At 38.0% G+C, this 17,021-nt stretch overlaps 1 protein-coding gene across 1 annotated transcript in view; it reads left to right on the top strand.

The window, feature by feature from the left end:
• The window catches only part of EDNRA (endothelin receptor type A), a 32,247-nt gene extending 18,843 nt beyond the window's left edge, over positions 1 to 13,404 (top strand). Inside the window, exons 3-7 of the mRNA XM_009280248.1 lie at positions 2,274 to 2,472; positions 6,355 to 6,507; positions 8,678 to 8,811; positions 9,495 to 9,603; positions 11,543 to 13,404. Of these exons, the coding sequence (XP_009278523.1) occupies positions 2,274 to 2,472; positions 6,355 to 6,507; positions 8,678 to 8,811; positions 9,495 to 9,603; positions 11,543 to 11,683 (736 nt within the window). The 3' untranslated portion in view covers positions 11,684 to 13,404. The remainder of the gene's footprint in view (positions 1 to 2,273; positions 2,473 to 6,354; positions 6,508 to 8,677; positions 8,812 to 9,494; positions 9,604 to 11,542) is intronic.
• The last annotated feature ends 3,617 nt before the right edge of the window (positions 13,405 to 17,021 follow it).

The raw sequence follows: 17,021 nt of genomic DNA, 5'->3' as shown, positions 1-17,021 counted from the left end.
TGGGGGGGAGTGAGCGAGCAGCCGTGTGGTGCTTAGTTGCCGGCTGGGGTTAAACCACAACACTAACATCGAGGCTACAGGGGATTTAATTCACAAGTCTTCCATCCTGTCAATAAGCACACTTCCAAACAAAAAAGGGGGTGTGATACAGGAATCAGAAAAATGCTGTGTGTGTGAATCCCAAATTAGTTCCTTGGTTAGAGGAGCGTTGAGGATGCCTATTAATAACTCTAAATTTTACTGACCTCTGTAGCCTAGGTCCTATATCCCTTAACTAATGTTTTTTCCCATCAGAAGCTCTTCATTCCTTCCGTCTCAGAAATTCAAAATCCAGTACTTGCCAGTACACTCAAAGCATCCTAACCCAGAGTTCTCAACTACTCTTTTCCTTCAACCCTTGTTATCCCTGAGCCTTCAAGCCCGTGCCAAAATTCTGTATTCCTTCCAATAACCTCTCTACCATTCCACCCTAATCCTTCCACAAACTAATCCTCCAGCTTAAAGCTTTCTGATCTAAATTCCCCTGTTCTTTCCTTCCCCTTGCAAAGCTCACCCATCCCTGCAACTCAGAGCCTACATACCTAAAAATTGTATCCTCCTGGTCTGTTGAGGGCATCTTCTTTCCCCATACCTTTCACCCTCCTTGTGTCTGCTGGTATGCCCTTTTGTACTCCAGTTAGCTGCTGTCATCAGCTAAAATCACCACCCCATTTGCTCTTCTCTGAAAAGCTTAACCTTGGCTTGTGCCTTGGAAGGCTGAATAGAGGTGGCAGCTGCACATATCCAAATGTCTCTCCACTGGGGGCAGAAAATGAGGGCATGTCTGAGGAAGAAAAGAATACTTGCCATAGTCAGGACAGGAAAATGACACAGCTCCTGACAATTTATAATCTGCTTCAGTGACTTCTTACTCTGACATTTTTTAAAGCAGATGAACAACTTTTCTTGACTTTTTTCCTCCTCAACTAAAGAAGACTATTTCATCAGTGGATGCCATGAAATATCCATGTAGCACTGAAATTCCAAATGGGAAGGTGCCATTATTTTGGGGAAGTAAAATAAGCAGTTTAGAAACTGTTACATCACCAATGGCAGAAAGCTCTCCAGCATGCATTTCAGATTATTACAAGATCAAAAATAATATAACTCATTTACTGCTGTTATCACTAGACAACAGTTAAGTCTGCTACTGAAAATTTTATTTATGGACTGGTTTACACTCTGCATTGTATGCCTATCAGTCTTCTCCAAATAATTTTCGAACCTTTTGACCAGAGTTGACAGAGAGGTTGAAGTCTCAAAGCTAATAAATTTCTACAAGTTCCTTGAAAACTGGCAGACAAGTAGAGGAGAAAGACCCTCTCAGTTCCCCAGCTGGGGGAAAGGCTGCAGCCTGGTAACTAGAATTCTCCAGCACTGGAGGGACAGAGAAGGTAAAGAGAGGAAGAGGAAAAGGGAGAAATGCATGGGCTGTATTTGAAACTTCTTTGAGAGTTCTCACCTTTTACCAAGATTACAGTTATGAAATGCATACACATTGGAAAGCAGGTTTCGGTAATTCCACTTTTTACAGAGAAACTTGCTATCTAAGGGATAAAGTAGTTGGAAAATATGTTGGTTGGGGCATGTACAGACTTCTTAGCCATGCACTTCAGTTTCTCATCAGAAAGGTGATGCAGACAGTCCTAACTAGCACTCAGTTGTAGTAAGGCAAATACAGAATATGCCGCATAAACCCAGTATTTTTAACATTGAATAGTGTAAATAGAACAAATGCATTTTCATTTCATCAAGAGTATTTTCACAGTATTTCATTGCATGGATGCTGACAACTTCACTTTGGATAGCACTGCTGTTACAGCTGAGGTAGCTGAAGGAGATAGCTGTTTTGTATCTATTAGAATGGCTTGTGTGCCTGGAAGCTTTTTTTCTTCTGTTATGTCAGTTGACCTAGTGAGAGATGTAGTCTGTCCTCACAAACCTTGCCCACTTTAATTAGAAATCATTAGTATAGTCCACATAGCAGAATTCCACGCAACCCTGTGCCTAAGCAGAACAGCTGCAGCCAGCTCTCTGCTATCCACCCCTTGATGTGCTCTGCTGTGTCCTAGGTGGCTTGATAGCTGGCAGAGCCCCTGGAACAGGCAGGAAAAACAAACAACACAAGTCTAAGAGGTCAGCTTTAGGATTTTACTTAATATATAAAATTGAACCAAGATCTTTGAATTTAAGGAAGAAACTGAAGGTTGGAAGCTAACGCCTGTCTCTTTCAGGTATAGAGCAGTTGCCTCCTGGAGCCGCGTTCAGGGAATTGGAATCCCTATGATCACTGCTATTGAAATTTTCTCCATTTGGCTTCTGTCCTTCATACTGGCTATTCCAGAAGCAATTGGTTTTGCTGTGGTACCTTTCAGATACAAGGATGAAGGTTATGTTACCTGCATGCTCAATCCTACAAACAATTTTATGTTGGTAAGTAACATCCTTTCTTCTCTTTTTGGAATCCACAGTATATAGGTTAGACAATTAAGATACTGGATTATAATACGCTTTATTCATCCATTAAAGTGCAAAATGTATTCTAATCTATATTGGTGCAAACAGGATCCTTCATTTACAGTGACCTGTCTCTACTTTCAGCCAGAGATACTAAATGGGACTTTACAACATTTTCATTTCTTCACTACTGAGGATTCTTAATACAGAAATTTGCAATTCGGGCCTGCTTAAAGTACAATCAAGAGATGTATCAGGGTAGCCAGAGCCTTGCAAGGTATTGTGTTTCTAGGTATAACACCTTGGAGCTTGTAACTGTCAAAAACCGTGTTTTACCATGATTAGTCATCATTTTGCATGCAGTAGCCAGCTCTTTTGGCAGATAAAGAAAAGGGTGGGGCCATGCTCTAACATAACTTTTCCTACTCTATATGCACTTACAAAGTCAAACAGAGAATAATCCCTTCATTTACAAGAAATCATGACTATAAATCTGACAGACTCACATCTCCAACCTAGGTAGCTTGGGCACTGTTAGCTGTCGTCTAGATACAGCAACTCAAGAGCAAGAGAAGTGCCTGAGACACACCAGGCTTCTTTGGCACGTTTCATAGCCCTCATCCTCTGTGCTACTGCAACTTAACAGTTGCCAATACCCACATTAGCTTGTTCAAAGCAAGTCAGGTGAGTAGTCACTACAGAATTAATAGGTCTTTACTGCATAGGGGGATAGTGATTTTCCGCCTGGCCTTACACTGAGAAAATGGGAAAGTGGTATCTTACATTTTTTCCTTTGTGAACCCAAAGAAGGGCCAGCCACCGTTCACCCAGTAATAAAAAAAGAGTAATATTCTGTTTTGTCTCAGAGAAGGCAGATAGTGCAAGTCTTAAGTCTTGAGGGAAACTCCATTTTTTTCCGGACTAGAATTTTTCATGATAGAGTGCAAGTTTCTCTTTTTTGAACGTCTGGCACTTCTCCTTTTAATGGATCAGAACATGGCTTGGGCTAGAATTGGGAAGGATAGGGCAAACTGGAGCTAGGAAATCTAGAAAATAAAAAGTGTGGATGATTAGTGTTTTTCAGTGGAACATCCCCAACTTTGGTAGGGTTACACAGACTGCAGGGATGGGAGAAAGAGCAAGAGACAATTGCAAGAGAAGACAAAAGGAATTCCCTAATGAAAATAATTAACACGGGTGAAGATGGAGTGGAATTGCCCGGGAATTACTATATCTTTGTTTCTAAACTACAGACTACATGACTGTAGGTGCTGTAGTTATAAGAATATGATTTATGAAATGTACACTGCAGCAAATTTCCCTTTTGTAATGGCTGTTTTTCTCCACAAATGTGCCTGGACAATCTTCACTTCCTCTCTCCCTAAGAAAAAGAATAGCTTTCTCTTCCGTCTTCTCAAAAACACTACAGTTCAGGTCTTCCATAGGCATGCTAACTTTAATGATGATTTTTCTATTCTTAATGTGGTAAGTAGAATAGCTTGTTTTCTTTTATTAGCAGGAATTAGTATCTTTTACTTGCTCAGCATAATTCAAAAGCTTCAAATCTCCCCACACCAGTTTGATTTTCAAGGAAAAAAAACAGCATTTATGTCCAAGCTGAGAGTAAATGTTGGACGTGTCAGTCAAAATGGAGTGTGTTGTGTTTCAATGCGTTGCAAGCAAGTACAAACATGAGATTAAAATGGAAATACCATTTTAACCTTAACGGTAGTATTTACTACCACAAACACCACAATAAACAATTACAAAACTTCGGGAAGGATTTATGATTAACTTTTGTTTTTAATAGGAGCTTTATTCATGTTTAAAGCTATCCTTGAAAGACTTAAAAGATTCATGTTAGACCATGATTCCCAAGAGGCTGAGTGCACTAGGAAGCTTGTTTAAAATGCACATTTCCTGTAGAAAAGCAGTTCCATGTGGGCTTTCAAGACAAACAAAAGAATGTCTACTTCTCTTAAATCAACCCAATTTTGTGCTTTGATGTAAGCTTTGTGAAACTCAGATTCCACAATTAATCATTTACAGACATTTTCATGTAGGTTTTATAACTTCACAAAGCCAGGTCCTCATACAGAATTGACGCGTTAGTCAGGGTCGTGACACAGAACTCTATATTTCTTGATGGACAGGCAACATTCACGAAAGCTGGTAGACTGATACGACAGAAAGTTTTCCTTGTAAACATAGCATGGTTTTACACAGTACACATTTTGTTGTGCTTCCCAATAAATAGATTCTAGTCTGACTTGGAGGAATTTGCCACGGAAAAGATAATTGTCTCCATGTATTTGTAATCCTTTTCTCTGCAGAAGGAGTGGTAATTAGATTTCCCCTCAGTACAAACTCTTCAAATATGAGGCATATTTTTTTCTGGTTTTCTGCTGGCAGCAGCTCTGCTCCCAGTGGGGGAAATTCTGCCCCCAAGGACACTGCAGCTATGCAGCAGACTGTAGCTCCTCCTCAAGAAGGGATGAGGCTAACGGGGAAACAAGCTAATCAACACAATTAAAAATGTCATGTGAGGTGGGGTTGTGGCCTAGATACCAGCAGCATACTCTAAATTAGCGAGCGCTGTGAGCAGCTAACTGTTGGGGCAGAGGGAGAAAAATTAAAAGCATTCCCTTTTTCTTAGTAAATCAACTTTCTAGTGTCACTAAAGCAGATTTAAAAATGAACATTATTAAATACTAGTCTATTAATTGCATCCATTTTTTTCATCGTTCAAAGTTTTGTACCGTTCAGTTTTAAATGTAAACAAGATGTCAAAAGTTTGACTTTTTCAAACAGGATTCATATAATCCTCAGTTATTAGCATTTTGACATTTGGTGTGGGAACTGTGATGTTACAAGAGCACATCCGCTAGGAATAAACAAGCTAGAGGAAAGATTATGAGAAAGAAGGTTCCCTTTTACACACATCCATCTCAGTGACTAATAACATAGAGACAGGAAGTATTTAAAATGTCATATTTCAGTGCACACTTTTGGCTGAGCACAAAAGTTAAAAACCACAATACAGTATTTTCTCAAGTCTGAAAATATAATGATCTACAGAAAAGAGTAATTTTAAGTGTTTTGTCAAATGTAGTATTTCCCATAATACATAAATGTATTAACTTAAGCCACAGCTTAAATCACAGCTAACACTTAAAATTACATAGCAAAGTACTGCTACTCTATCAAGTCCCTCGTTGTCCCGTCACAAAAGGCAAATTGTATGAATGGCAGGCAAGGGGTTAAAAGTAGCTGTACCACAAGAAGCCACCCATCCTAAGCTTTGCATACATCAGACAAACACTTACGAAGTGGCTCCTATCTGCCCGGTACATAAGCAAACCAACTACCAATCTTTTCACTGATAACAAAAGGTGATTAAACTTACAAGACATTTTGAATTTTCCTTTTTTGGAATAAGGACAGAAGCCGTAGAGGTAAATGGCATTTCCTGAGACAGGCTTTTAGTAAGATTTGTTATCTCAAACTGACACTGTCTACATTTTGGCATGTCTGTTTCATGAAACTGGATTCCAGTTTTCATGGATGAGTGTAAATGTTCAGAAAACACAATGGAAAAAAATTAATTCCAACCCAAGACAGATTGCAACAAAGGTACAGGCAGGCTATCCGTAAGGTAAAATAAATGTTTACACTGCCACAATTCCCACTTTGATGTTGGTCCAAAACAGATCAACAATAAGAAAGTTTACATAACTTGTGCTGTTTACCACTAGACAGATACCAGCGTACCAACTGTCACGCTTTCCAAGACCTTTCTGTGGTACTTTCCATCGAATCATAAGAAAATATCTTCTCTTTTCTTTACCTTATCTACAGTTTTACAAAGATGCAAAGGATTGGTGGCTGTTTGGTTTCTATTTCTGCATGCCACTGGCGTGTACTGCCATCTTTTATACGCTAATGACTTGTGAAATGTTAAACAGAAGAAACAGCAACTTGAGAATCGCTCTCAGTGAACATCTTAAGCAGGTAAATATTAGGAACACCAATGTTTGAAAATACTGTTGTTCTCTCTTTGGGTTAACTTAGAAATGTTTCAAAGTGTACTTGAATACAGTACATTACAGAAATAGAAAGTGAGGATGTAGGTTATTTATGACGTTAAGGTATTCATTTAAACCCGGAACACAAGACTAAATCATAGTATAAGGAGGTGTTGAAGACAGCACGCTCAGGAAACTAGCCAGTTTCTTTCTTTTCTTAAGTATGTATGACAGTTGTGCTCTCCTGCTCTTTAACCTCAAATCACTACTGGCTAAATGCTTTGAAATTTAACTACAAGGATTTGCCAAAAAAATGTTTCTTTTTATTCATAAAGATATGACTCCATGGGTCCTCCCCACTTTTGGCACACTTTGATATGCAACTTTAGTTTCATATAAAAAGCAATTGTAGAATAACCTGGTTTAGAACAGAGTGGATTTTTTTTTTCAGGGTTATTGCAGTACCACTACTGTAGCTGCTTTGAAAAGAGCAACAGGAGAATGGTACAAACAATTGATCATAGAGCAAAGTCACTCACAGAACTGTCAGATCTCGCTTTGCTGTTTTTGCAGCACTGTCTGATGTTTAATTGCTAACTGAAATTTTAAAAACAATCTGTAGTTTTTCCCCTGCGTTAACATCAGCCCCTCAAATTCCACTCTTCCTTTCAAATTCCACATTCACAGATGTGAATCCCTAAAGCAGTCCTCTCTGCATCGGAGTGCATTCTCTCAGAGGTTCCTCCTCTGCTGGTTCATTCCAGATCAGGGCAGACCAGAAAATCCTCCCCTTGTGCAGATGGTCCACTTTTTCCCCTCATCCAGCCCAGGGCCTGCAACACAGTCTGTCCTAGGGCCACGCACAAGCTACTCCACCCATTAGAACTAGAATGGTATGTACGGGGTGGGGGAATCCACCCTCCAGCTTTCCCATCCTGACGTGCAGTGCCCAGCAAGCTACTCAGACTGTTTGCTGGACGATGACTTTATGCCACAACTTACGAATGCTTGTCTATTTAACTATCACCCTTTGCCCTTCTTTCTTCCTTCCTTCCTTCCCTACAGCCTTGTCCACATTAATGTCTAGTCACGATCCTTTTCGTATTTTGATAAAAACTGCTATTGTAAGAAAGAAGAAACAATAATAGTCATATTCAAATCTAACATGACTTACTGTAATCACACATTTGACTTTAAGTGTTACGATGACAGAGCCTTGCAATGCTTGTTATTGTTACATTACAGTGGCAGTTTCAGAAGTGGTGTTCTTATCCCTTCATATGCTTCTCTATCAAATCCATGCCTACCAAGCACCACTGTTATGCATTGTCAAAAATCCACTAAAACATCCGTAAAAATCCACTAAAACCTCCGTAAATCTCTAGACCCATATAAAATATCCATTAAATTGAAATTATTTCCTAAGCATTATGAGATTAAGCTGTAATACAGACATTTCTAAAGTTTTGTTTGTAGAGGAACTATTTGCTTAAGAACATCAAGATCACATAACAAGGATCACATAGCAAAATCAATATACTGTGCAGTATCCCTTTATGTAACATGATGCATACTAAATATAAAATAATACATCAGAGACAATTTGACATCCTGACTAGGTACATGCTTGAATGAAACTTTTATTGCCAATTGATTTAGGTGCCTTGGGTTTACAGATTGCCCCACATCAAGGATTAGGTACAAGTGGTTTATCAAGCAGGTGTGATCCCAGTTTCCCTCATGAAAACGTTTTCTTGCAGATTATGCATGTTTCTGAAGAAAGAGGTTTATCTGAGGGATTGCCAGAAAACTTAATCCAGTGTAGAGGAATAAGAACGGCTGGGAAAGTAATCAGGTTCAGGAAAGCCCAGCAGTGGATTTTCCTTGGCTAACATCTACAGTGTCCTGGCAATGACCTGTGTGCTCCAGCTGCTCCAGTCTCGGTGATGAGCAGGTTCTGTTGAGGATGGCCAGAATCAAGAACATGACAAGCCCCATAAAAACCAGTTCAGGGACATCAGGTAGTCTGGAAGCTGTGCTTTGGGAATCCTTGCATGCTCTATCCAGATTACTTTGCCGCCAACATCATTACACTAAAATCACCTACCAATATGAATTAGGCACTCAGTCATAGTTATCTTTACTTCTTTTTCTAGCGTCGAGAAGTTGCAAAGACAGTTTTCTGTTTAGTAGTGATTTTTGCTCTTTGCTGGTTCCCTCTCCATTTGAGCCGAATTTTGAAGAAAATGGTATACAATGAAAGAGACCCCGGCAGATGTGAACTGCTCAGGTACTTCATTTTCTATGTCAATCAATTGTTTATACTGAAAAAATATAATGCCGCACACTTGGAGTTTATGTGAGAAATGTCATTGTGCATGCAACTGTGGTGTTAGAAGAGCAAACACTTTATTTTATGACTTTTCAGCTGCATCCATTTTCAGGGGTTTCAGTTTTAATGGGGTAGCGTAATTTCAATAAATGTTGTCTGTCAGCATTGCAGTCACTTTCCTCTGGCTTTTGTGAACTTCTGTGAGAGAGGTTATTACAGACCTGGCATGGTACAAGATTAGATTGAGGGAGTTGGAGTTTGGAGTTTAGTTCTTTAATGGCCTCAAGTTGCAGCAGGGGAGGTTTAGATTGGATGTAAGGAAAAATTTCTTTACTGAAAGAGTGGTGAAACATTGGAACAGGCTGCCCAGGGAAGTGGTGGAGTCCCCATCCCTGGAGGTATTTAAAAGACGTGTAGATGCGGCACTTAGGGACATGGTTTAGTGGGCATGGTGGTGTTGGGTTGACGGTTGGACTCGATGATCTTAGAGGTCTTTTCCAACCTCAATGATTCTATTATTCTATGAGTTAGGTAAGAGAGAATTAGTTTCTGTGACAGAAGAGGTTGTAACCACAAAAAGCACAGATGCTTCTACAGTGTATGAACAGATGTAATGTTTTGCTTTCTCTTTTGTTGCCTAGTTTCTTGCTGCCATTGGATTACATCAGCATCAACCTGGCAACCATGAACTCTTGTATAAACCCAATAGCTCTGTATTTTGTGAGCAAGAAGTTTAAAAACTGTTTCCAGGTAAGATCTTCTTGGTAAGATTTTATGTCCAGTTAATGAACTGTATTAAACCACTTAGTTATTATCTATTTTTAGCAGCTGGGAGAAGAGGCATGCAAAGGAATGAAAGAATATAAATTGTCTAGTTTACCAGCTAGCAGCTCACATAGCACACATACCAAACTGAAAGTGGAACTATCCACTTTATCGGAAATGCTAAGCCAGTAAATAAGTTTGACGTAGTCCTCATACGTAAACATGTAAACCGAGATAGACACGCTCTTGTAAGTACTATTTATCTGCATGTGACATGTACATGCAATAGAATTTGGTTGATAACATATTTCCCACTCTAGATGAAGACAAAGAACACATACATAGGACACCAAGCTGCCTGCAGTTAAACAATCCCATTAACGACTAAAATTTTCAGGCTTGAATACCAGTGCAGGCACCTGAGTTGACTTTGGCAATTAAATACGCGTTATGGCTTTTACCTGTATTTTTCCAGTTCCTACACATGAAAACTTATTTTAAGGCTAAAATAATTTCCTTGTGACACTGTGCCTCTGCAAGTCTGCGTTCACCTAATAAAGGCAATACAGGAAGAAAGAAAATGAAAGCATATAGTGGTAAAGTAAGTAATGAAATGGAAAAGGAAGACTGAAATAGCTTTATCTGCAAAGAAAAACAAAAGGCGACAGGACTGTACCACTAAACTTTAAGTCTGCGAATAGGCAACTCAAGCTACTGAAAAAACGTAATAAATTATTAGAATAGGGAATACCTGTTTGTCTGTAGCCTGCTCAGACTTACAAACTATTTTAAGGGAGTATTTTCACATGATAAATAAGAAGTCAGCTTTGCTTTTTATGGTCTCCTACTTCATTTGGGAACTGTGGAGAGGATAATATGCCTGAACTTGTCCTCAGGTGAAAGGGAGAAGTAACAGTGAGTACTACCAGGCTGCTCCTCGTATCATTAGTTCATCCTTCCCATTTGTCCTTCCAAATAAAATTACCATCCAACAACTCTAATTAAAGAATTTTCAGCTATAATTTAATCCTTCCCCTTTCCCTTCTAGTAGCAAGGTCATTAATTCAAGCAATCTTTCGATTTTGTATTTGAGTTTCTCACCCTACCTCTGTTGTTATTTTACATACCCACCCATAGATAGATAGTACATATATCTTAAGTCTGGCTTTACCTCTCTGCAACACTCCCTTCTCATTGAGTTTACAGAAGTCATGGATCTACTGCTGTTATTGCCATTGCTCCTCTGAGGCCCTAACTCTTTCCTCTAAAGTAAAGATTCCATCTACATAGAATTAGGCACTAGTGTTTGTGAAGGGAGGGGACGATAGCTGAAGAATCCTTTCTGCTCCTTTCAGAAGAGACAACTGAACATACCAGCCTGTGAAGAACCTGGGAGTATGATCCTGAATGACCTTCTGTTCTTAACTGTGAAAAATTATACGCCTCAATGTATTCACTGTCCCTTTTCCTGAACAGTTTTGTCTTCTTCTAAGATGTGAGAAGAGACCTAAGTCACAGACTGGGCAATTTTCTTCTTTTCTCTTACATGCTAAGCAGCACGCTGCTACCTAAATTTGAAGTGCAGTGATAAAGAGGGAAAAAAAAAACCAACTCGGCTCTTACAATATGTATTGAGTTCTGTCAGTTCTCAATCTATTTACCTTAGTCAAACAAATTTCCCTTGTGATACCGTGGAAGTTTTTCTTGAATAAGAGGCATAGGCCGGGCCTAATTTGCTGCATTTGTGATGTTTAATGACAAGAATTGTTTGCATCCTAGGATAAAAAATTTGCCTGAGTGCAACTATCACTCCCTTCAGCTAGAATCGTCTGTTCATTTCTGAATGAAAAATATGGCTGGCAATCTGCATAGAGTTGATAGATTTGTGTTAAGCTTTTTTTTTTTCTTTTTCTTTTATTTCCAGTCATGTCTTTGCTGTTGCTGCTCCCAATCTAAGAGTCTAGTGACTTCAGTGCCCATGAATGGAACAAGCATTCAGTGGAAAAATCAAGAACTAAACAATCACAATACAGATCGAAGCAGCCATAAAGACAGCATAAACTGAAAATTAAGGACTTTGATACCACTTCAGAATCAAACAGGAAAAAAAAAGTCACGACAAAGCTATTTTAACAGGAAGCCCAGTGACTGTTCCATAATCAATTCAGACATGCGCACCCTTGTACCTAATTCTAGAGGTGGCTGAGTAGATTGACTGACTGTAACTGTGATGTTCTGTGAACTGAAATCCACTGGATGGTAATTCTGTCTCTGAAAATGATATCAATGTGATTATGACACCAAAAAACTGACTTGAAGTACACAGGTGGTTTGCTCTTCTGAACCAAGCAGGAAGTGTCCAGTGTCTGTGACTGGTACAATACAATCTTTTTACCTGATTGTCACCTAGAATTAACCACTCTGGAATTTTTCAGAAGATATCAAAATGGAATCAGTCTGTGACTATATTTTCTCTCTGCCCATTTGTCTTTTAACTTTTATTTGTGTGGTGGATATATTCCATGCACCAGTATGTTTTGCATGTTGTTGTTGTTGTTTTTCAGGTTTATGTTGGAAAATGTTTTGGTCCACACCAGTATTTTATTTACTTATGTTACAATGGGTCAGGACACTAGCTGGGCAGTTCACATTTGTAGCACTTCAGTACTCAAAAATAGGAAGAGACCATTTAAAGTAGCATCAACATTTGGCACTTAAGCACAAATTAATACCCAAAAAAAGAGGTATTAATAATACAGTACTATACTGTGTTATTTATTCTAATGCTCTGAACAAAATAAACATAATAAACATAATCTATATCAGCAAAAAGAATGAAAGATGCCCACAGAGGGGCACCTTACAATGTGTTTTTAATTAACCTGCCATGTTAATTCTTAAACTATATGAACCTAGTAATCTATTTAGACTATAGCTGCGTTAAATCTAAGTTGAAATGAGGGTCAGTGGAACACAGTGAAACATCATTACAGCTGTCCAAAGAGTTCTGAGAATATGGTTATTATCATAGCAACTGTGCACAACACTACTTACACATTGTGAACATGAAGTTATAGTCATAGTGAATGCAGAACTGTGGAAGTCCATAACAGTTGGATGTGCACAAGGATATTTTGTGCCTTATGCTTACAGAGTTCTTTGTCTTACCCTCACAACGTTCAAAGATTTTAATGGGGTTTGATAGTTTATTAGAATTGTTAACCATACAAATGCTATGAATAATATATAGAAAATATTGCTTGCATACATGTAAACTGGTGATTTACTTATTATTTCCATCCATTATGGTTACATGGCAAGAGATTCCTCGTTTGGCTATAAAAATTTTTAATAGGTAGCCTTTCATTAAATAGTGGAATTAAATAATGTGGTGTCATATATAATATGCCTCATGCACAAATCTGCTAGGAAATGTATAGCATCTGTTGTGCTGGGCTAAGAAGCAGTAACTAAAATTCCACAAATTTTTAAACATCCGTTACTTTTCAAGTGAAAGATATAATCCTGCATATTTTTATTTACGAGGTCAAAATGCTAGTGCCTACAGTGACTTCTGCTGCACAAGTTTCCCAAATGTTTACATTCACACAAATCTTCTAAAGTATATTAAAAAAAAAGTTCTTTAAATTGGTTTATGTATTTTGTGTGCTTTTGTCTCTGTGACATATATGCGTGTATAAATACATACAAATTTATGTTCATATGTTATAAACCTAAATACAGTCTTCTGACAGTGCTCTGTAGTAGTGCCTAAGAGCATGGTATTGAATGAGACTTGGCTGAATTTTATTCAAAACGTTTCATCCTCAAAATGTATCAAAAATCATAGTAAATGAGTAACAATGCTTTCCTTTAAGAAGGTTGAATTACTGAGTCTCTTTACATCCTGACACCTTCACTGCTCCTTTGACAGAATGTATTAAGCAGATGATAAAGGCAAACAGAAAACAGACATGAGGAATGGATTGAAGTTGTAAATTGCCCCTTCTTTATTTCAAGGCAGGAAAAAGCTTTGTGTGCATTCCCCTCTTCTGTTATTTATCAGATTGTTAGATGAACTAAAAAAATCATACTATACCAGCAAATCAATAATCTGGTTGTTCAGAGACAATCTTTTCTACCTGTCTACATAAGACAGCGAGCAGTAGAGACAATCCAGGACAGAAACTTTCGGACTCTTAACTTCTACAAAAAAAAAAAAAGCATCTACCTGCAAAAGTTTCAGACCCTGAAATGGACCATTTTTAGGCTTTACCAGCACTGATACCAACCACAAGTCATGAAAAGCTAACAGTTTTCCTTCCAGTGTTAACACTTCAAACATCTATTGCTTTCAAACCAATAGCAGGCTCTATTATGTGGCAAAGATATATGCATGTGCACACACAAAGCATACTTGAAGCTAGTTCAGCCTAGATGGAAAAAACATCTTCCAACTGCCCAAAGAGCTGACTGACCTTAGTGGCAGCATTATAAAATACAAATCTTTTTAACTAAGGAAAAAAAGAAGGTAAAGTATCTAACACATGAGAGGTGTTTTTTAGAATGCTTTAGAATGTTTTTTGGAAGCTTACTTGGGGATCAAAGCCTGCAAAAACTAATTGGTGATCCTCGTTCCATCTCCTCCAGCCAGTGGAAGGACAGATAGAGCCTAAATAACAGTGACAAGTGAGGTCTCAGAGGGGTCTCAGACTCTTTTTTGCCGTGCATGCTCTTTTGTATTTGCACTGGCAGCTGCTGCTCCCACTCACAAACCAATCATACAGACAAAGGGTGTTACAATGGGGCAATTATGGTGAGGGGGGAACTGTTTCTGTAAAACTTACTAAGGTACTTACTTTCTAAATTCTCTCCTATTCTTCCCACTGGTAATGGTAAATATTTCTCCTAGTATTGTATCTACCCTCAATTCTGAAAAAGCTACCTTTCCAAAAGAACCAACAAAAGTCTTCCACAATTCTGAATTTCAACCATATTTAATTTTAACCTTTCCTTTTCCTGCCAAGTTCTGCAAAAAGGTGCTCTGGCATTTCTCTTTGTGCATCAAAAACAGTGTAGGTTCAGTTGGGATTTTCCTCTGCTGTTGCACAGAAGCTGCTTTCTCTTCTACATCAGAACAACTTTCCACAAGAAGTATCCTTCCATCCTCCTCTTATTTTATAGATGTTTTCATGTCTGCTGTTTGCATTCCTCTCAGCTGAACCAAGCCTGGCTTTTCTCTACAGCTGACAGGATCTCTATTCCACAAGTTTCAGATTAATTTCTTACACTTTTTGTAACATCTGTTCATCATAATCAAAATCCATTTAACTATCACAATCATCTTTTTTGTGGACTTCACAATTCCCAACTCTTTTCAGTCCAGTCAGTGTAAAATTTCATTGACTGTTTCCTCTTGTAGACAGTCTCACATCTCAACTTCAAACACTTTGCAGAGTTTTCTTTAATTTTAGAATCCAGTTATTCACCTTGTTTTCAAGTTGCATTTTTTCCAAACTACCTCACTAAACATTTCCTCTTTGGTGTATTTTATACTTATTTGCTTCAAAGATACAGCATACACAGGTTTTCACTTATATTTATGTTTGTATCTATTTATTTACATATGAAACTCTGCACTTCAGACCTGACCTAGCCAGCTCCTGTGCTTTGGAAAAAAGTGCCTGTGTAGTAGTTCATCATAAATGACACCTGACAGAACTATTAGCTTGGTTCTGTGAAAGGAGGCGTATGCAATTCTCATGTCTGAATATGTTTATTTTTGCTTTTAATATAGTCAGTTTCAGGTGTTTAGCTGTCTATCCCTCCATCTTTCAAAAACAACTATGAACTCCCTACCCACTTTCAATAAATTTTACAGAACAGAGTTATATCATTATGAAGTTACAGATAATTTCACAAAAACTGCAGGATGGGTAGAAGAGCAAGATCCTACTTGTGCTCTATGCAGAAAATTGCTGAAATGGAGTTTATATGTACTTAACAAATTCACATGATAGAGAGATGTTATGAGCATTACAGATGCAGAAAAAGCTTTGATCAGAGCTTGCAACTTGTAAGACATCTGAGAATCCAACCACAACACACAAATTCTTGGAAGCCAGTATTTGTAAGTTCCATTGCTTGTGGAATTACTTGCTTTTTTACTGTTTCTCTCTCATCATTTACATATTTACCACAATCCAAATTCACATGATAGAGAGATGTTATGAGCATTACAGATGCAGAAAAAGCTTTGATCAGAGCTTGCAACTTGTAAGACATCTGAGAATCCAACCACAACACACAAATTCTTGGAAGCCAGTATTTGTAAGTTCCATTGCTTGTGGAATTACTTGCTTTTTTACTGTTTCTCTCTCATCATTTACATATTTAGCAAAATCTTGTTTCTATATAATTTGATTCTGTGAAGCCTTATGGGTTTCAGTTTGTGAGAAGACATGGTACAAATTCAAATTCTGCTGCATTTGTATGAATAGATTTCTGCTCAAATGTCCCTGAGGCAAAGCATGCATTTTCATTAGAAGAAACACACTTGGACTGCATGCTAACATTGCCTTGCAAAATTTCTTCCAGACAATCAGTTGTGCAAAGCCTGGCTCAGTGAAATATTCCTAATTTACACTCCTTGCCCTTTCAAAGACTAAATAAAGGAATTATCTCCAAAATCAGAGTAAGAGAAGACACATGAAAAGCTTACAGAACTGAAACAATTCCCAAGTTGCCTAGGAAAAAAAACCCAACTAAAACCAGGCATGTTTAAAATGTGGCTCTAAAAGAAACACAGCTTATCATTGGTCCAAGTGTGGGAAAGGAAGATAAGAACTAAATAAAAAAATGTAGGTCATCTCCAGTTTCTCTAAAGGAAGATGAAATTAATTGACCTCTAGTATCTCATCTAGAATCAGCTTCTTCCCTGTACAGATACCACTGCTTCTGAAATAAACTGTTGCTTGAGTCACAGTTTTGCAGTCTCATTAGTTACAGTAGCTTATTATTACAATAAAGCTCAACATAATAAGTGTTACAACTGATAAGAAAAAAGAATTTATTCCATTCTTCAGCAGCACTCTCCCACATTTCTCAGAGTAACTGAGTATCTGCAAACTGCTGTGAAATCAATGATTTGGAAATACTTGGTGCATCTCAGAATAAGGCCTTTACTTTAATCCCATGCTGCTTTAGTCCTTGGGAGTAAAAAGACTGAGTCTACAAGTTACTGAATCAAGCATCCAAAATGATTAATGAGAAGCATTTCTAAGCCATCCAAGAGAATATGCATTCTGCTATATATTTTAAACATAGGGGAAGATTAGAAATCATAGAATCATAGAATCATAGAATGGTTTGGGTTGGAAGGGACCTTAAAGACCATCTAGTTG

The sequence above is a fragment of the Aptenodytes forsteri genome, unplaced genomic scaffold, assembly GCF_000699145.1.
Source record: "Aptenodytes forsteri isolate BGI_AS27 unplaced genomic scaffold, ASM69914v1 Scaffold227, whole genome shotgun sequence".
NCBI lineage: Eukaryota > Metazoa > Chordata > Aves > Sphenisciformes > Spheniscidae > Aptenodytes > Aptenodytes forsteri.
Note: the sequence above shows the minus strand (reverse complement) of the source record. Positions and strands in the feature narration are given on the sequence as shown.